Source organism: Seriola dumerili, unplaced genomic scaffold, assembly GCF_002260705.1.
Source record: "Seriola dumerili isolate Sdu_G_001 unplaced genomic scaffold, Sdu_1.0 BDQW01000025.1, whole genome shotgun sequence".
Classification (NCBI taxonomy): domain Eukaryota; kingdom Metazoa; phylum Chordata; class Actinopteri; order Carangiformes; family Carangidae; genus Seriola; species Seriola dumerili.
The window spans coordinates 20,108,294-20,126,824 of record NW_019174280.1 but is presented as its reverse complement, the minus strand read 5'-3'; the positions used below and the strand labels follow the sequence as shown (position 1 = coordinate 20,126,824).

General features: G+C 40.7%; 1 protein-coding gene across 1 annotated transcript; it reads left to right on the top strand.

Annotated features, from left to right (window-relative positions):
- The first annotated feature begins 850 nt into the window (after window positions 1-850).
- LOC111238055 (sodium-dependent multivitamin transporter-like) lies at window positions 851-9,379 on the top strand. The gene is made up of 16 exons (XM_022767450.1): window positions 851-1,083; window positions 1,161-1,382; window positions 1,982-2,047; window positions 2,472-2,523; window positions 2,688-2,755; window positions 3,173-3,327; window positions 3,442-3,582; window positions 3,867-3,996; window positions 4,232-4,320; window positions 5,008-5,120; window positions 5,402-5,469; window positions 5,698-5,784; window positions 5,908-6,092; window positions 6,234-6,337; window positions 7,010-7,131; window positions 7,216-9,379. The coding sequence occupies exons 1-16, from the start codon at window positions 958-960 to the stop codon at window positions 7,414-7,416; spliced, it is 1,929 nt and encodes a 642-aa protein (XP_022623171.1). The 5' UTR covers window positions 851-957; the 3' UTR covers window positions 7,417-9,379.
- The last annotated feature ends 9,152 nt before the right edge of the window (window positions 9,380-18,531 follow it).

Genomic DNA, 18,531 nt, shown 5'->3' with positions numbered 1-18,531 from the left:
CAGTTTCTCATCAGGTCTCCAATATGAACACAGACTGTCTCTCTCTCTCTTTTAAATCCAATACTTTTTCTGTCTTAAGGGCTTTTTTTCAGGCTCAAAATAAAGCAAGGTTGTATCCCAGTTATCTAAATATGTGCAAGGTCCTGAGCAGATACACCCGTCTGTCTGTTGTGACTATAGGAAGCACCAGCTTTGACTGTGATAATCTTACAATTTGACTATGATGCCTGTTTTTGCCAAAAAGTGAAATTTTGATTTAAGCTCTCTGATTACAATAAATATTAGAATTTGATCATATGGAAAATACATTTTACAGACAAGTTGATGCTTTTGATACCATCAGCAGTAATTAGCGAGTGTATCACACTGTTGCTCCACGCTGGTGTGATTCTGTTGGCACCGATACATTTGGAATATGTTTTATTACTAGTGCAATGACAATAAAATCTGTTAGCATTAAAAATATATTACTCTTGTTCTGCTGTTTCTCCAGTGACTGTGAACAAGGATACTTTAGTCAACTTTTTAAGAATCAAGACCTGGCATGCTGCTTCTGGGATGTATTTCTGAGCTACTGTCACTGCACAGTGTCTTTAGCTAGTGTTAGTCTTTCCACATGCTCGTGTATGCAAGGGTCCACTAGTGTCCGAGTGGCGTATGCACCCTCCAAGTTGTGGTGACGCATGGCCACCACTTTACAAGAACATTGTTTTCAGTCCAAACAGACAGTTCAGTGCAATAAGAACAGCAGCTGTCCGTGTGAACGTCCCCAAGCGAGTATAAGAGAGAAGTCAACCTGACCTCATCCTCATGTACTTTCTCTCCTTGTTTTTTCTTCCTCCAGCTCTCAGCGGGTCTCCCTGCTGGTGAGGTACTCTCTTTAACATTGTGATCAGCCTCCAGAGGCTGTGCTTCCAATGGCTTTCACTGCACTGACGCCCCACATCTAGCGTCATCATGGGGGAGGTAGTCCAGATGCACTTCACCACCGTGGACTACGTCATCTTTGCCCTGCTGCTGGTGGCCTCCGCTGGCATCGGCCTCTTCTATGCCTTCTCTGGCGGGCGCCAGCGCACAACACAGGTTAGATGCTTTTTCCTCACAATACTCACCTAAGTTTTACCCTATCATGGCTGACACCAACATTTTGTTCACCACAGGAGTTCCTGATGGCTGACCGCTCCATGAGCTGCCTGCCTGTGTCTCTGTCCCTGCTGGCCACTTTCCAGTCCGCGGTGGCCATCCTGGGTGCTCCGTCAGAGGTGTACACCTTTGGAACTCAGTACTGGTTCCTGGGCTGCTCCTACTTCCTGGGCCTGCTCATCCCAGCTCATGTTTTCATACCAGTCTTCTACAGGCTGCGGCTGTCCAGCGCCTATGAGGTACACACAAGTGGAGAACTAACAGACCACAAGCACACATAGGTTGACATGACTGTGCCACTGTGGTGGATTCATGACCTGTTAATGTGTTTTTAAAGCATTTCTTAATTGTGATGTCCTCTTTCCTCTGTCTGCCTGTTTTTCTGTTTTACACCCTCTCAGCACTTTCTTGCGTCTCCTGTCGTCGTCCTTCTCACGTATGATCTCAGAGCTCAGTTTCCTTATCTGTCCTCTTATCTGCGTTATCCTTGATATGTTGATGTCCAACAAAAACGCATGTTCTTGTCTCGAGACTCATTATCTTTAAAGGGTTTTTTATGTCCAGCCAGACTGACTGTTTCTCTCATGAATCTCAAGGACACTTGTCAGTCATTTGCAAAGATCAGTACTGCAGTAACGTCCTGTGAGCAAAGAATGACTCTGGCTTTGATGATCAGTACCTGAACTGACCGTTCTGATCCTGAGAGTACATGTCCTCAGCACTGACCATACAGACTCTGAGATGATATATAATCAGCCTTTTGATTTTGTTTGTTCTTTTGTTTTTGTTGTTTGTTTTTCTTTTTTGTTTTTGTTTTTACATTCTCTCCTCTCAACAGTATCTGGAGCTGCGCTTCAACAAGACGGTTCGCATATGTGGGACGGTGACATTCATCTTTCAGATGGTATTTCAGTCTACTTCATATTTTCTTTGTATATTTAGTTTCTGGGATTTTTTTAGATCCGAATTTTGATAAAATGGCCACCACCATATTCTCACCTACTCAGTCATTAATCACTTGACACATAAAATGGTGTAAAATTGTATCATCGCCATTTACAGCTCGTCAGTGTCGTCATGAATTGACAAAACGGATATTTCAGAAATGTGTGTGAACAGTGATCGATGGTGAGCTGCTCAGAGGCTGCTATCAAGTTAAACATTTGTCTACTAACACAAATCACAGTTAGACCTTTCTCTAAACGCTGACCCCTCTGAGGTTAAAGAGGGTATAATCTGACACGTGAGTCATTTAGCTACAAAACACGACCTCTGAGCTCAGTCTGTGGCTCATCCTGCTCTGTCATTTTTTTCCCTCCTCTCTGCAGGTCATTTACATGGGGGTGGTGCTATACGCTCCAGCCTTGGCGCTCAATGCAGGTAAAGAGTAGCATTTGTATTTTTTGCTGTTATTTTACCACAGGATCCATCACTGCACGTGTTACACTAATGATGTTCAATACAGTTGAAAACAGCACATGTTGAAATTATTGATTAATCTGTTGAGCAGTGTTCGGTAATGTTTTCACTCTGTTCACTTGCAGTGACGGGCTTTGACCTATGGGGGGCAGTGCTTGCCATGGGATTGGTGTGCACTGTGTACACTGCTCTGGTGAGTCACTGGATTTATCAAACTAATGTTCACATCAGTGACAAAATATTTCTCTTTGACGAAAGCTCTTCAATAAGAACGGAAAATTAACCCTAAAGTTTATATGTATATAATATATTTACATATATATATATTTACATATATTTGACAAATTTTGGCAATAAATAAAACTAAAATTAATGTAAAAAAAAAAGTTGATAGTAGTTTTAGTAGAAGGTGATTTTCAATCATCTACCTGTTCTTGTTTGGAAAACTTTTTATTTATTTCTCTCAACTATGATTTGTTCATCTGTTTCCTCTGTCATCTATGATTAATTCTACAAACATACAGCATCTGTTGTCAGTGCATTGCAGCTGTGATCCATGTGCACCTCTACAGATAGGTTGTAATATTGCCTCTGTGCTCTCGTCATGCAGGGCGGCCTGAAGGCCGTGATCTGGACCGATGTGTTCCAGACAGTGGTGATGTTTGCGGGCCAGCTGGCAGTCATCGTGGTGGGGGCCGGTCAGGCAGGGGGCATAGGAGAGGTGTGGAGGAAAGCAATCAATGGCAGCCGTATAGCTGGACTAGAGTGAGTAGTCAGCATCTTTGCATTACAGGAGGAATAAAGTGTTACTCGTCTTAAATGTACTTTGCTCGTGTGTGCTTCAAGTGTTCATGCTGTACTCTGTGTGTGTGTGTGTAGCCTGAACCCTGACCCTCTGGAGCGTCACACCTTCTGGACTCTGGGTGTGGGGGGAGTCTTCCTGATGCTGGCCCTGTACGGGGTCAACCAGGCCCAGGTGCAGAGATACCTCAGTTCACGCACAGAGAAAGAAGCCGTCATGTCAGTATCACCAGTTTCTCATGCCATGCTGTTATTCAATAACATGATGCAGACACTGAAATGCATTTTTGATCATGTACTGTCAACTCATCTTAAGTTAAGACACATGTAAATATGCTGTTAACTTCCAACTATACTCTTCATTTCTTAGTATTTGCTCTACTTTTTGTTTTAAATGTTGCTTTTCTGGTCTGCCCTTAAAACGTTCATCTTGTGTCCATGGTTGGCCGGCATTTTTCTCGGGCCCAGTTTCTAACCATGCCTCTCACCTCTCACCTTCTCAGGTCCTGCTACGTTGTTTTCCCATGCCAGCAGATCGTCCTGTGTTTAGGTTGTCTGATGGGTCTGGTCATGTTCGCTCGGTATGGAGAGGACAGCCCTCTGGATAAGGGCTACGTCAAAACTAATGACCAGGTGAACACTAATTTTCCTTCATGATTCCCCAAATAGTAGCACAAACAGTGTTTGTGCATCCATCCAGCCATTAGCTATATTTGCTTATCCTTGAGAGTAGCAGGGGATCCTATCTGATATTGGGTGAGAGGCAGGGTGCACCCTATACAGCTTGCCGGTCAATCACAGGGCTGTACAATGTTTTTATCATCTGGATTTGTGTATGTCCATCCTAATGTTCAGTTTCTTTGTGTAGATGGTGCTGTACTTTGTGATGGATGTGTTCAGGGACCTTCCTGGGCTCCCAGGGCTGTTTGTAGCCTGTCTCTTCAGTGGCGCTCTCAGGTAAATAACCAAAGACAACAGATTTGGAAGTAAAGGATCATCCACTGAAATGGTTTTTGGTTCTTAAAACCATAAATATATCTTCCTATGGATGTCATAACTGTGAAAAATGTAAAATATAGGATCTGTCTGTCAACTGTCAGTCACCAGGTGTAACTGCAGGTGTTGAACTTCTAACAGCAGTGTTGTTTGCTGCTTTAGTTTAATTTTATAAGCTTTGGCTTCATCCCAGTCAATCTCTAAATAATAAACCCTGGAGATAACACACACGACTGGATTGTTTTATGTCTTGAGTATGAAAACATCAAAGACCTCCTGTCCTTTAAATGTATTTACTCTATCCCTATCATTGTCTTATTTCAGCGCATCATTCCTTTGATGGTCTGAATATATGTAATAACTGTCTTGGGCTTGGACACGTAGCAAAAAGTGATGAAATATTCAGTCATAAATCATTGCTGTGTCTATTAGTGAATTATACTTTACATAGCTTCTCCTCTTATTGAAATCTAATGGGAAATCCCACTATGTTGCCCGATGGTTTATTTTCTACCACCAGCTGGATGTGACATGAACTGATGGCATTATTATGATGTTCATGCTCTGTCCTGTCTGCGTTATGCAGAAATGCATATAATGTGTTTAAAAATACCAGTCACTCATTAAATCCTGTTTTTGTCCTGCTAGCACCATCTCTTCAGCCTTCAACTCCCTAGCAACAGTAACTATGGAGGACCTGATTAAACCTTATTTTCCAAACATGACTGAAGCTAAAGCCACACTTCTGTCCAAGGGACTCGGTAAGACTTTTGTCGTTGTTGTTTCCTGAATTCATACTGATTACTAATTTCCACAACAATCACAGCTCAGTCTTTGTCTTTAATTTTTGTGTCTGGTGATTTTTGTCAGACGACGTCGCAGTTACAAAATCAGGATTTGACCATAGGTGGTCCAGCCACATACTAGGTTTTGACCTAGTCTTGTTAGATTACTGATAATGTATCAACCAACCAGCTTTAAGAAAAGTGCGAGTGAATCAGCTCCTCCAACTTAATTTTCTTTCTTGTCATGTGCTCCACAGCTTTGGCCTATGGCCTGGTGTGTCTGGCTATGGCCTACCTCGCCTCCATAATGGGATCTGTGCTGCAGGTAACATGGTCAGACATTGCAGTAATTATAGCAATTAGTAAAAGCAGCCCTTTTTGTCTCAATTAAAATGCTTTAGACAGAATCTAAAAAGTACAATGTGCATTAACTGTGTCCATTTTACTGAAATTCATTCTGTTAAGATTAAAATACACAACCTTAGTTTGTGTTATAATGCAGCTGCACAACAAATAGTCATTCATTGCCGTGCTGTATCATCTGCGCCCTCAGGCAGCCTTCAGTATCTTTGGGATGGTGGGTGGCCCCCTGCTGGGCCTCTTCTGTCTAGGAATGTTCTTCCCCTGGGCAAATTCCATCGTGAGTCCACCTGTTATTGTGATCACAGATAAAGTGTAATAGGGGAGTAGAGAAAATGGGAATAGCCATAACAGCATCTCTTTATCTCTTTCCCCACCTCTCTCCTCTCCTCTGTCACCTCAGGGTGCAGTGGTTGGATTAGCATCGGGCCTTGCCATGGCCTTCTGGATCGGCATTGGCAGTTTTGTGATGCGTATGTCTGCTGCCACCCCAGTCCCTCCACTCAACACCACGGCTCTGCCTCTGTTCGACAACATGACCACCACTGTCATGACTACACTGGCCAGCGCCACCACTGCCAAACCGAGGTAACCAGTAAATGTCAAGAACTAAACGTAGAAATATGTGTTGGTTCCATAATTTTTAATAATTCTTCACACCATAAGTCAAACATTGAATTTTGTAAAATGAGGAACATCCATTTTTAAATGCTACTTTTCTTTCTTCAGGCCGACAGGTGTGGAGGCGCTTTACTCACTGTCCTACATGTGGTACAGCGCTCACAACTCAGCCACTGTGGTGGTGGTGGGACTGATAGTCAGCTTTCTAACAGGTACAAACACCAACTATATCTCTGACCAGACTAGGAATCAGTAGAATAACAACTACAATGCATTCAATCAGAAAGTTCCATACACAGTGTGTAGTGGCAGTGTAGGAACCACAGATCATGTGATGCCCGCGCTGGTTTATCTCTCCGAGCTTTGATTTATCACATCAGGTCCAGTATATTAAAAGCCACCAACAGTCGTCTCAGAATATTATTTTCATGTCAGTCCTGTACGCAGGCAGTTGGCCAGACTGGGTCTGAAAAGAGACACCAGAGCACATGTATCACTTTACAGCATGTGTGCTGGGTGAGCAGCTTTCACTGAAATGAATGGGCTTAATGGAGCGCCCTGTTTGGATACCTCATGAATTGGTTGATACATTTCATGCTTGAATATTCGCAAGAACCTCGCAGGCTAACTAGCTAGCTGCTAGCTACCTAGGCTTAGATTTGTTGAAGAGGCCAATCAAAGTGCAGCGCAGTGTTCAATGGTAAACCGGCAGTAAACGTGCAGTAAGTCTGCACTGGCTGAATGTGTTTTTTAGTAGTTTAGTTTAATTGTCAGGATCAGCTCCTGGTTCGTTTCATTTTGTCCTGGATTTCTCTGTCTTACCTGAAGGCAAACATGATCAAAGGTAAATTTCTGTCCTCTTCCTGTATCTCTCCACATGTAAGGACCTATGAAGGAGAAGGAGCTGACCCCCGGCACAGTGTATCCAGTCCTGGGCACGTTGCTCTTTTTCTTGCCTGAGCGCTACAGAGAGAAGCTCTGCTGCGTCACTCCTCTGTCTCAGAAGGTAGACTCATATTCACTCTCCCACTCTCTGCTTTGTTCTATGTAACCTGAGCGTTCAACAGTCTTCTTTACCCTTTTTGACCAGCCCAAAGAAATCAACACGCAGCCTTATCAGATGGCCAAGAAGGACAGCAACGGAGCAGCTCACTGCAAAGACGACACGGTCACAGAGGACAAAGAGACGGAGAGCGACCGAGCACAAACAGAGGAGGAAGACCTGGAACCGAGGATCGTTCGGCCTTCGTGCCAGCTGACGGCTCACACAGTCCAGGAGACGGCCTTGTGATCACTTACTAACAACACACACAAGACACACACATACACACCATGAATGTCAGTTGCTGTACTGTCGAGTTTCTTTAAGAGTGGTGCAGCAAAAGACACATCATAGACGTGAGGTGCGTCACTTATTAGAAGGTCTGTAGGTGTTTTACACTCACAGAATCAGCTGAATGTTATTATAGAAATGCACTTCAGTATTTGTGGAGAAATGGTGTTTGTTGGTACCAACTTAAACTTTTTTTCTCAAAAAACAAAAACTGGAAATGAAGTTTTGCCAGGCTGAAAGAGTGCTTAAACCAGTCGGTTAGTCAGTTGATCTCTATTGGAGACTCTGATACTTGGAATCACACACAGGCTCTTTGGGTCTGTCCAGATGTGTGCAGATGTGCAGTTTTGAAGTTGAGAGACTGGGCAGCTCTGATGCACAGTGAGCTGCTCCACTGTGACTGGATCCAGTCATTCTGTTTCAGGTATTTGCAAGATGTAAAATGTGTTATTTTTGTAGAGAAGATGGAAGCATAAAATCCCAGATTATGTATCAGAGAATATAATATAAAAAGAAAATATTGTCTAGAGAGACTGAACGTCAGTCGAAGGCATGACATGTCTGTGCTACTGTGATAGTGTAGTGTCTTTTACATGGCCTTGTTTTAATACGAATAGTCGCCTTCTAGCTGCTACTATAGATGTTCATAAGAGTCCACAGAAGCTCAGCCGTGAGCTGAGGCGAGGGCAGAGAAGGCATTCCATGGGGGCAGCCTAATTAGTTTCTCATTCACCACATCCCATATAATTCACACTCGTTAGTTTAATTTATAGTGAGCAGTAAATCAGGTTTCTCTTAGGTTCCTTTCACTTAGGAGAATCATTATTTTGCAACATATTACATGGTGGGATTTTTTAAACATTTGTCATTCCATTGTTGAGCCCAGTATATACATTACATTGCATTTACATTTACTCATTTGGCAGACGCTTTTATTTCAAGCGACTTACAATAGAAGGACAACACTACAACTTCATTACAGTAGTAGACCTTGGTGTAAGTACTAAGTATCTATTCAATATGTATCAATAGCAAAATTTAAAAATGGCTCCTTTTTAAAATGTGTCATGCCTGTGTGTACATCGAGTATCGGTCACTGTAATGCTTCCTCCTGTCCATACTGGTCATAAAGAGATCCTTCCTAACAAGAGTCCAGTGCCAGAACCCACAGTCCTCTGAGCTGAAGCTGATCCGAGGCCTCAGGAGTATGAGTTAGATAAAAAGAATAATAAAATGTGACTCTCTTTTAAGTTAGTTTTAACAAAATTCCTCAGCATTTCCTCAGAACATTTGCTTGCTGAGTCAAGGTAAACGAAGATATCCATTTAACCTGTCTAATTCAGACTGCTGAAGCCTCATGAGGCAAACTTTAATATATATATTTGAGAGACATTTTTCCACAGAACATATTGGAGTCATGTCAGGAAATGATCTCTTCACAGCCAAGAGGAATAATTACACTGAACAAAAGACTTTAAAATGCACGTTCAGACATGTCAGTAATGTTTTCAGACAGATGTCTTAAAAATAGTAATAATGAAATGGACTGATACGTCTGTCATTTAAAGACGTGGTGGAAGGAGTAGAATCTGTTGGGCAGGCGAGTTTGACACTCCAGACCAATGTGCTGCTCACTGGATCAATCAGGAAATCCATGACATCATTTTGTGTGTATTTGAAATACACAGTTTTATGGTTTTTTCATTGTGTTCACAGTCACAGTGAACATATCTTAAACAGTGATAACTAGAATGACACTCAATAGAGCAAATACCTCAATCAATGCCAAACGACAATAATGTTGAAAAATGTCCTGTCTCGCATTTTTTTTAAAAATAGTTCCTGAAACCGCCTTTTAAACAAACCAAACTTTAATGGGTTCTTCTTTGGCCCATGCTTCATCCCTCCACCAAGCTTGGTGCAAATCTTTTGCATAATCCTGCTGACAGACAAACAAACAAACAAACAAACATACATTCGTCTCACAAAACCCCATGAAATTACAAAGTTCCTCACTGACTGAATGTCCTCTTAATGAGCTGGTATGAACGTGAAACATCTTAGCAGCACTCACCATCTGTTAGGTTTATATTTTACAGCACAAGTGGCTCAGTTACCTCTATAACATTAATATAGACCTTTCCCACATTTAACATGAGTTTACTGCTGCTCCCATCTGATATGACTGCCCTGAATAAAGCACAGCACTGCTCACAATCATACAGGCTAGAAGTCACCCTGAGCCTGAGAAGGACCTACTTTATCTCCATTAGTCATTGCCTTGATATATTTGACGGTGAGGACGATTCAGTCATCTCTGGTAATTTTGTATTTGAGACATCTTGAAGTGCACGTCATTTTCTTTATTTTTAATTGAAGTTGGTGCCATGTGAATTGATTTGTGTTATAGTGTTTTGGCTTTATCATCATCATGATTGTCACAATTTTTGGAATCACAGAATTCTTGACCTTCACCACTTCATCCATTGCCGTCGTGTGAGAGGAGAGGCTGTTGTGTGTACAGTGTTTTCAGTCAGTGCCGTCTGTGCTCTTGACAACAGACTCCATGGCCATGTTTTGTAATGTGAAGTCATGTGTTTGTTAAACCAGTCCGACATGTTCCCAGAGACTTTTCCACAGTTTGTGTAGAGTCCACTTGCCAAACTGTTTCCTCTTTCATTTCTAAGAGTAGCTGGAATAGCAGATACCAGACAATCGAGGTAACAACACAGTTCAGCAGCAGAAATGAAAATCTGCTTAGTTTGTCTCACATTTATTTAAACGTATTATGGACTCTGGAGACCAGATCCCCCTTTTCAAAACCATGTTTAGCACTGGTCTGTTTGTACCATCGTCCTGACACTCAGAAATAACTCAGTTTATCCAAAGCATATAGAATATGAATTTCTTTCATGTTTTCTTTTTTTAAATACAAAAGATGTATTTGAGATCTCATTTGTATATTTTTGTAATTTCACATAAAGCCTGCGCACATTTCATGAGATGAAATGTGGAATTCTATATGCAAGAACCATGAAATGTTTGATTTCAGCGAATGTCGGGCAGAATCGGGGATGTAACAGTCCGCTAACTCGAACTGGAAACAGCTGGAGCGACCAAACATTAGAATATGTTTGCACGCTAGTATCCTTTGCCTTACAGACGGCGTCTCACACAGGAAGTGTCCCTCAATCACAGCTGGTTTTAGTGTTACATCCCAAATTCTGACTGTCAACATTTAATGGTTCCAAGAGTTTGTGAAGTACTTTTAAATTCCACGTGACAATGTGTACTTTTATTTCTAATCACATTGTAGTGGAATCCTCCTCCATACCTGAAATTACTTGAAGTGTGAGCCTGTGATGTTAATGATACACTTTTAAACCCTCTTTACAACGTTAGGGAGTGTAATTCAAGCGCTGACATATTAACATTATTGCTGTTAAACGTGTCCTCTGTCACCTCTGGGTGGAGCCGCGTGATACGAATGAACACTAGCACATAATAAAGCACAATGATGTCAGTACTCAGTAGTCCTGCTGTTCAAAGAGTCTGACTGAAACCATCAGTTGGTCTAAAGCAGCTTAGACACTGTCCATGAGTTATATTTATTTTAATAACACAAATGTCAGCTTTAGGTGTAATACCTGCTCACTCTCTGAATATGTGGCCTTTTTACAGTGGATCAGTCGGGACCGCACCGTGATACGGTTTGTGAAATAAAAGAATGGCACTCAGTAATTTCCAGCAATAATAAATATTGTTTGGATCAATATTTATTATATTTCTTCTCCCACCCACAAGAATTCTTCCTGTTATGCATTCCAAAAAAAAAAAAAAAAAACTAAACACAACCCCATAAGCACTGAAGTCAAGATGGCTCCTCTGCTTTGGCTGTGCCTTCATTTTGTGATTTTTATTTAATTTAATTTTGGTTTTACTCCTCTGTATCCTAAGGTATGACTATTTTTGGGATGCCCCTTTAATTCAGTGAACAGCGTAACTGACTGCATTTAAATCTGTTGACGTTTCACTGTGTCTGGATGTATGAATATTAGATTTATAAATTTGCTGTACTTGAACTGAGATGTTATTAAAAATGATGATAATGACAAATTCTTATCAGTTGTTCACTATTTTTTTGTCTTGAAATATCTCCTAAAGAAAATAAACACAGCATGTGGAACCTGTCATCTGCTTGTTAGTGCCACCTAGTGGTTAGATATGTTCAGGGTATGTGTGTGTCAGCAACTGGCACAGAAACACTGGTGAGAATTTAAATCTTTAGAGTTTGTTCGAGGCTTTCAACGTGTCACTGACATGAATTCAAAGTTAAGGAGCTGTATTCAGTCCAGTCATGTCAGTGAAAAGTGAGAACGACTAAGTCCACATTTACTTTAGTTTAACATAATTTAAAGGTGCCTATGATCTTATTTTACATTAATACTTTAATGTGATTAATGTATTTTATTAGTTATGTAATTAAAAAAAAGGTATATATAAAATATTACAAATGTCATAATGAGTACTTTGACTTTTGGAATATGTATATTATGTGATGATATTTTTAATAGTACTTTCACTAACCCTACTGTATTTGAATATTGTCAGTGTGGCATTGCTACTTTTCTTGAGTAGAAATGTCTGAAAACTTTTTCTGCCACTGAAAAAGGAAATAATAAAACAAAAGAGTCAGGACAGCGAGTCACAGCGCTTTGGTTTCAGTGGATAATTGTGTGGAAAGTTAATTAAACTGTGAAACCAATGGAAGATAAAACAAGGTTTAAGTTTAATCAAGTCAATAAACGATCCCTTGCTGAACTGCCTGCACCAGTTAGTCAGTGTTGTTGTTCCATTTGTGTAACTAGTCCATTATTATTGCCTGACCTGTGTGATAAGGATGAACTGTCTCGATACAGGACTGGAGTTTGCTGCTGTGTTTAAGTTGTAATAACCAAGTTTCTCCAGCAGAGTTCAGGCTAACATTAGTGTTCTGACACATTTGTAGGTCCCTGTAAATGCCCTAATAATTCTGTAAAAACAAACTAATATATTACTGTTGTTTTTACAGTGAAAACATTTTAATCTAAATACTGTTTTTGGTCTTGTTTAAATCAAAAGTACTTACACAATCTTACGGTATCAGAAAATACAATAATAATATGTGACTGTAAGATAAGAGTATTATGGTGCGTATGGGCAGCTACCTTAGCCGCTGTTTCCTGGTATTGTTCATGCTGGCTCACTGTCACACTGCCATGGCTTCCTGGGACACTGAACCATTGTTAATGTTATTACAATTGTGCTTCTCCATGACAAGTCAAAATGTCTGCTGCTGTGAAAAAGGCCTTTTGACAGTTACAATGTCACTGTAGCTTCCTGACATGATTCATTTCGACCGAGGTCAAAACCTTTTTTTATCCCTAACTCCTGCTGGTTAGTGCTCAAACTTGAAAAGGTTATTCATTACATGAGGAAGCGCAAGGTTTCCACGGGGCAGCTGCACATTAAGAGTCTGAACAAGACTCTGCCCAAAGCTAACATTTCAAACATCGAGCTACTGTACCTCTGTGAGGATGGAAACCTGTGCCACCCACTGACTCACTGTACAAACAAGTTTGTCTCCACCTTGGAACGTCTTAATATAGACTTTGATGAAGTTGTGTGATCTTACAGTAAATGAAGCTGGTGAACACAGTGGTGCAGTTGACGCCTTTAGGCCTCCTGTGTTGGACATTTGTGTTTGAGTTTGGATGGTTACCAGGAAACTCCACTTCACAGCTGCTGCTGAAACTTAAACTCTAATGTATTTACCTTTGAGGAGCGTCAGTTTGACCCACTGATGAGAGGTGGGTCATCTGAGAGGGAGTCGAGCATTGAAAACAAGTCATTAAAACGAATGCAGTCCACACACAAACCTCTCTTCTATATACATCCTGGGTGGCAGCTTTGTATTCAGCTACAGCAGAATTGAACATTTGTCTGTACATATAATGGACTGAAGTGGAAACACAATACATTACACAAATGTGTCCCACTAAGATACACACATGAAAGTGGGTGATGATTAGTTTACATATGAACATGTTTGGATTATTGAAGAAGTGGGCTTTTCTGGAGGATGTAGAGAAGTTAAGAGAGTAAGTTATGAACATAGTCTGCTATTTTATTTAAACAACCAAAGAACTCGCAGCATTAATGAACTTATAACTACAGTGACTGTTAATACAGACCAGTAAATTTAAAGAGGCCGTAAGTAATGTGTGACTTTTAATGCCATCTACTGGCAGCCATCTATTTGTCTCAATGTCTGAGAGCTGTAATTACTGGGAACAGTGAAGTTATATTTCCGCCACAGAACTGAGTGATTACAGCAGACACTCTGCAGAGACGTGCTGTGAAGATTAATATTATATATAATAAGAGAAAAGTGCCGCTCAGCTCAAATGTTACTTGCATATACATTTAAACATCCATTGCTAATGGAGTTAGCATGTGAGTAGGACGGGGTAATTTATCAAAAACTCCACATCCTGTGTTATAGCACTTATCATGCATTTATTTTTAAGGTATTTTCAGGCCTAAAGGCTTAAAAGATAAATGAACTGTGTGGCTCATTTTAATCATAACAGGTTTGACAGTCTCAATCCTAATGCTAACACACACATGATGCTCTCACCTGCAGCAGTAAATGCCCTTTAATTAGCATTTTAAAGTATCTGCTGCCAGGAAACCTAACATAGACAGATTCTCTTTCTCCCTCTCTTTGTCTATAAACTGATCATTTCATCCCATCTGCAGAATTCACAGAATGAATAGAGAGTTGTACCACGTCACATATAAGGCGATACTGAAAGAGACATTCTTTCTCTCTTTCTTTTTTTTTTCCCCACAAAATAGTTCAGTTATCTGGTTAAGATATGCAAAACACGCGAATGCTTTTTATTTCAAACGTTTAACTACAGGAGACAAGATGTCTCCTACTTCACTGATAAAAAAAAGTCTTTTGTTTCTCTATGTGAAGGTTTAATGCCTCCACGTTATTCCTGTGTAATTTGGATACTGGACCAAGATTCCTCAAAATCATGTAGTACGTGTTTAACTGAGATTTTACGGTTGCATTGTTTATGTGAAGGGTGTGCTGCTGTTTGTGGGTGTTGATAATATATGGTTGTGATGGTTAAGGTTAAGGTCAGGGGCATTATGTCAAGGTGTGTCCTCACATGCCCTCTTCCTTTCAGTCTGTTACTCACTTGTTCAAACGCACAGACCAATCCTCTTTCCTCCACTGTAGCTTGTCTTTTTTTTTTGTTTTGTTCTATATAAGGCAACTTCACCTAGTAACTGCAGTCTGAGGATACGTGTGGCCCTGCAGCGGCTGTTTGGCCCACTGAACATCAGCTCAGCTCTGCAGCATGAGTGTGCTCCAGTGCTGGGCAGGACGCACTGTATATGCACTGTATCTTCAGCATCCTGCTCTCTGGTCTCTGTGTCTTTCTCTTGGCATTCATTAGTCATACCTTCCCACTCCGAGGTGTAATATTTAAAAGAATTGGCTTAATTCTTTAAGTTTTAGGTGGATTTCTCTTCCTCCCCCATCATCCGACTGAGTCACTGACCCACTTCTACTGAGTTTTCCCCCACCAGCAAAAGCAAAGCGGCACGTTTCATCCCTTTATCTCTCTCTCTCTCCCCCCCTCCCTCCCTCGTCCACTCCGTGTCCACTCTTTTCCGCTCCACGTGCAGGGCAGATGGTGCTCCACTCTTTTATCAGCTGCTGCTATTTGCAGTAACGTCTGAGGCTACGAGCACGCCAGCTTGTGTGTATGCAAACTGTTTACTAAGGGCCAGCCTGATGGGCCAAGAGCGCTGCTCACGTTGTGTCTGGATATCTCGACAGCATGTTGGTAAGTAGATGGATGACAGGTTGACTGCATGGAACAGATGACTGAGTGGCTGGCTCAAGCCGCCATGTTTGCTCCACTGACACATATGGGAGGGTGGCATTCCCAGAGTTGGTGCTTGATACCACACGATGAAAGACTGGTCCTGTAGAAACCTGAACCAATTACAGGTGGCTGTGCGTCATGGATCTTTGCTGCAAACACCTCAGATGCCATTTGATTTGACCTTTTCCATCAACGACAAAATAGGTCCCTGCAATTGCTCCGAAATCTCCTCATATGACCTATTTTTTTGCAAGCTGCGTGGCTGCATTTGGGTTAAATTTGGGCAAGTAAAACCAATTTGTTAAATGACTAGATGAGTAAGTTTTTTATTTGGTTGCCAACAGTTAACTGAAAGGATCAATACCACTCTCAAATCTGTCCGGTAACTGTGACACTAGAGCCGGAGGAGGGTTAGCTTAGCTCAGCATAAAGGCTTGAAACAGGGTTTAAACAGATCTACTTCTAAAGCTCACTAATTATTTCATTATGTATTGGTTTTCTGGAGTTTTCACAGGGAGGTCGCCAGGCAATCCGCGTTTGCCAGGGGTATTCAATTAAAATTCAAAGAGGTCCAGTTGGACAAAATTGCCTCAAGCTAAGGTCTGAAGCATCTCCAATAATAATCGTAAATAACTTCTCTAATAATAATTAAATGTTCTTTTCTCATTTCAAAGAAAATCAGGTTGTAGTGTGGCTTCAATTTCCCTTTTTCATTCCGGCTAACTCCATTTCACATCTTAACAGTCTCAACCATTTTAATAATTAAAAATCTCAGCACATTTTTTTACCTTTGGACAGTTTTAACAAGTCCTTTTCTAATTCTTTCCCTCTAATATCCCACTTTCACCACTCATTTCTCCAGTGTTGTCTATAGTATTGTCGCTCCCCTGTGTGTATCTCAATCACCGACTCCAGTCACAATGATTGGCTGAACAGCATCATGTGATCAGTGCCATGAAAGTTGGAAAAACTGTGCTGGGCAAAATTGAATAATTCTCAGTAATTTATAGGGTTTAGGTCCAGGTCTGGATAGGACTGGTCTGGGTTTGGATCCAGACCATGGTCCACCTATCAGTGACCTATGGCATATGCTGTAGTAGGAAGTCAGTATGAGTCAGTATCCCCCATAGTGGCTGCCAAACTGACAAGAAGGAGTATAATAAGAACATCTGTCACACAGATGTCATATTTGTAGGTACATGCGGACCCTTAGTGAACCTCCGTGTACCTGTTATATGAATTTTATGATATTTACTGATGCTTTCACTGCTTGTTGTGCTGCCTCCAAGTGGCCATAAAATCAATTAATGATGTTTTGTGTGTAAAACAAGCATCATAACATTTCAGGCAAAGACAATAGAAGAATATTACATTCACAAACAAACCATTTGGGCCTAACAGGGATTTTTGTTTCTGTAGCCTTTTAGTTTAACACACAAATGCAGCTTAATGGAGGTTCACGCTAAATTGGCTAAATGGTGAAATATTGATTTCTTTGCCAATTCAAATTAAATCCAAAATCCTGTTTTCTTTCTCATGTTCACTATCAAACTGACGTTACAGCAGATGAAAGGGCAGCTCACTGCATCAGTGTTTTACATAAATATCCCTCCCAGAGATATCAATGGCCTCCTTTCAACAAATAAGGTTGCAGGTCATCTGTAAACCAGAAATTTAGAGCACAGGATCAAAAATGCTGTTCATTACTTTCATCACTGAGCTCTTTCTAAATAGACAAACACACAAACAATGCCGTGATGCTTCTTTTGGGGGAAACTGAATGACAGTCTGTCATAATGGAAGGACTAAGCCCTGCGTAAGGGCTGTCCTAGAAACCAGGCTGTATCCATCAGGTAGTGTGATGGGGCACAGACAAGCTCAGAAAGCCATTACAGCCCTGTTACCTGGATTTAAAGGGGTAATCCAATGAAGCTGGGAGGTGTATTCATTGCTGCAAAGGGAATACACTTACCATGACACTGGATCTCCTTTTTTTCTTATATCTTTGACCAACGTGAAGAAGATCAGTGTTGGTCCAAAAGGTCACTAATAAAAGTCTAATTCCAGCACTGTATGGAGATACATTTCTATATAATGTAACATAATTAATCTATGACTAGGAATGTTCCAGCTTACAGATCAGGACACAGGACACTGCAAAATCCTGCAGAGCAGCATAGTGGTGACAATCACAATGCAGAACTCACTATCTTATGTTACTGCCCTAAAAGGTATTACACCACACAGTTTTACATTATTCTTTGACTTCACCAACAAAAACTGGCCACTTGTTATTACTTGTTATAATGTGGACTACATCTTAATTTTAAGTCAGTTGGAACAAAGCACAATAATGCTCTTAAGTTTTTAGGGTAACATCAGGTGGGAATGAACAAACCCTCTTGTTACAATTGTTGTTGCATCACAGCACTGTCAGACAGTGAGACAATACTGCACAACAAAACAGTTTAAATACAAGTTGTCTTACATGATGCAAGGAATATTAGGAATGTGTTGTTATAGCCTCTGTGAAAATATAAAAATGTTTTGGTTCTGTGTAAAGAGCCATTAGTAAGTTTACAAAACAAGAGGTTAGAAAAGGTCCTCTGAGCCGCGCTATGTAAGGCAGCCTGGACCTAAACAGTGACTCGGTATTGGAAAGTGACTGGGCTGGAGCTAGCTGGTTAGCGTGCTAAATTCAGTAGAAGAAAACAAGTGATAGAAATAGAAGTAAATCAAAAGGGGCGGCTTTCCATTGGAGACAGCTCTTTGCGAGTAAAGGAATGAAGTTTGATGATGAACTTGTAACGTTTCTTCTAGACTGGTAAGTAAACAGCTGCTAATGCTAACATTAGCTATGTAGCGATAGCAAAAACTTACAGATAGCTCTGTTAAAAATTACAGAATTGTCTTTTTTGAACTTAGACTTATTATTTCTGAGGATATCCAGCTTATATCTGAGCTTCGACGGTAATCATCAATACAAAGGTCTCAAATATAAAAGGGATGATTACATGGAAAACAAAAACTGTAACTTGTAGATCTATGTGCCAACATAAAGTTTGCTTTTTGTTTAGACGAGTTAAAATGCAACAAATGGAATGAAAATAACTGAGTGCAGAGA

Coding starts and splice junctions, on each gene's coding strand:
- LOC111238055 (XM_022767450.1), top strand. CDS start 958: ATGGGGGAGGTAGTCCAGATGCACTTCACCACCGTGGACTACGTCATC. Junction 3,328..3,441: donor AGCCGTATAGCTGGACTAGA/GTGAGTAGTCAG, acceptor GTGTGTGTGTAG/CCTGAACCCTGACCCTCTGG. Junction 6,093..6,233: donor GCCACCACTGCCAAACCGAG/GTAACCAGTAAA, acceptor TTCTTTCTTCAG/GCCGACAGGTGTGGAGGCGC.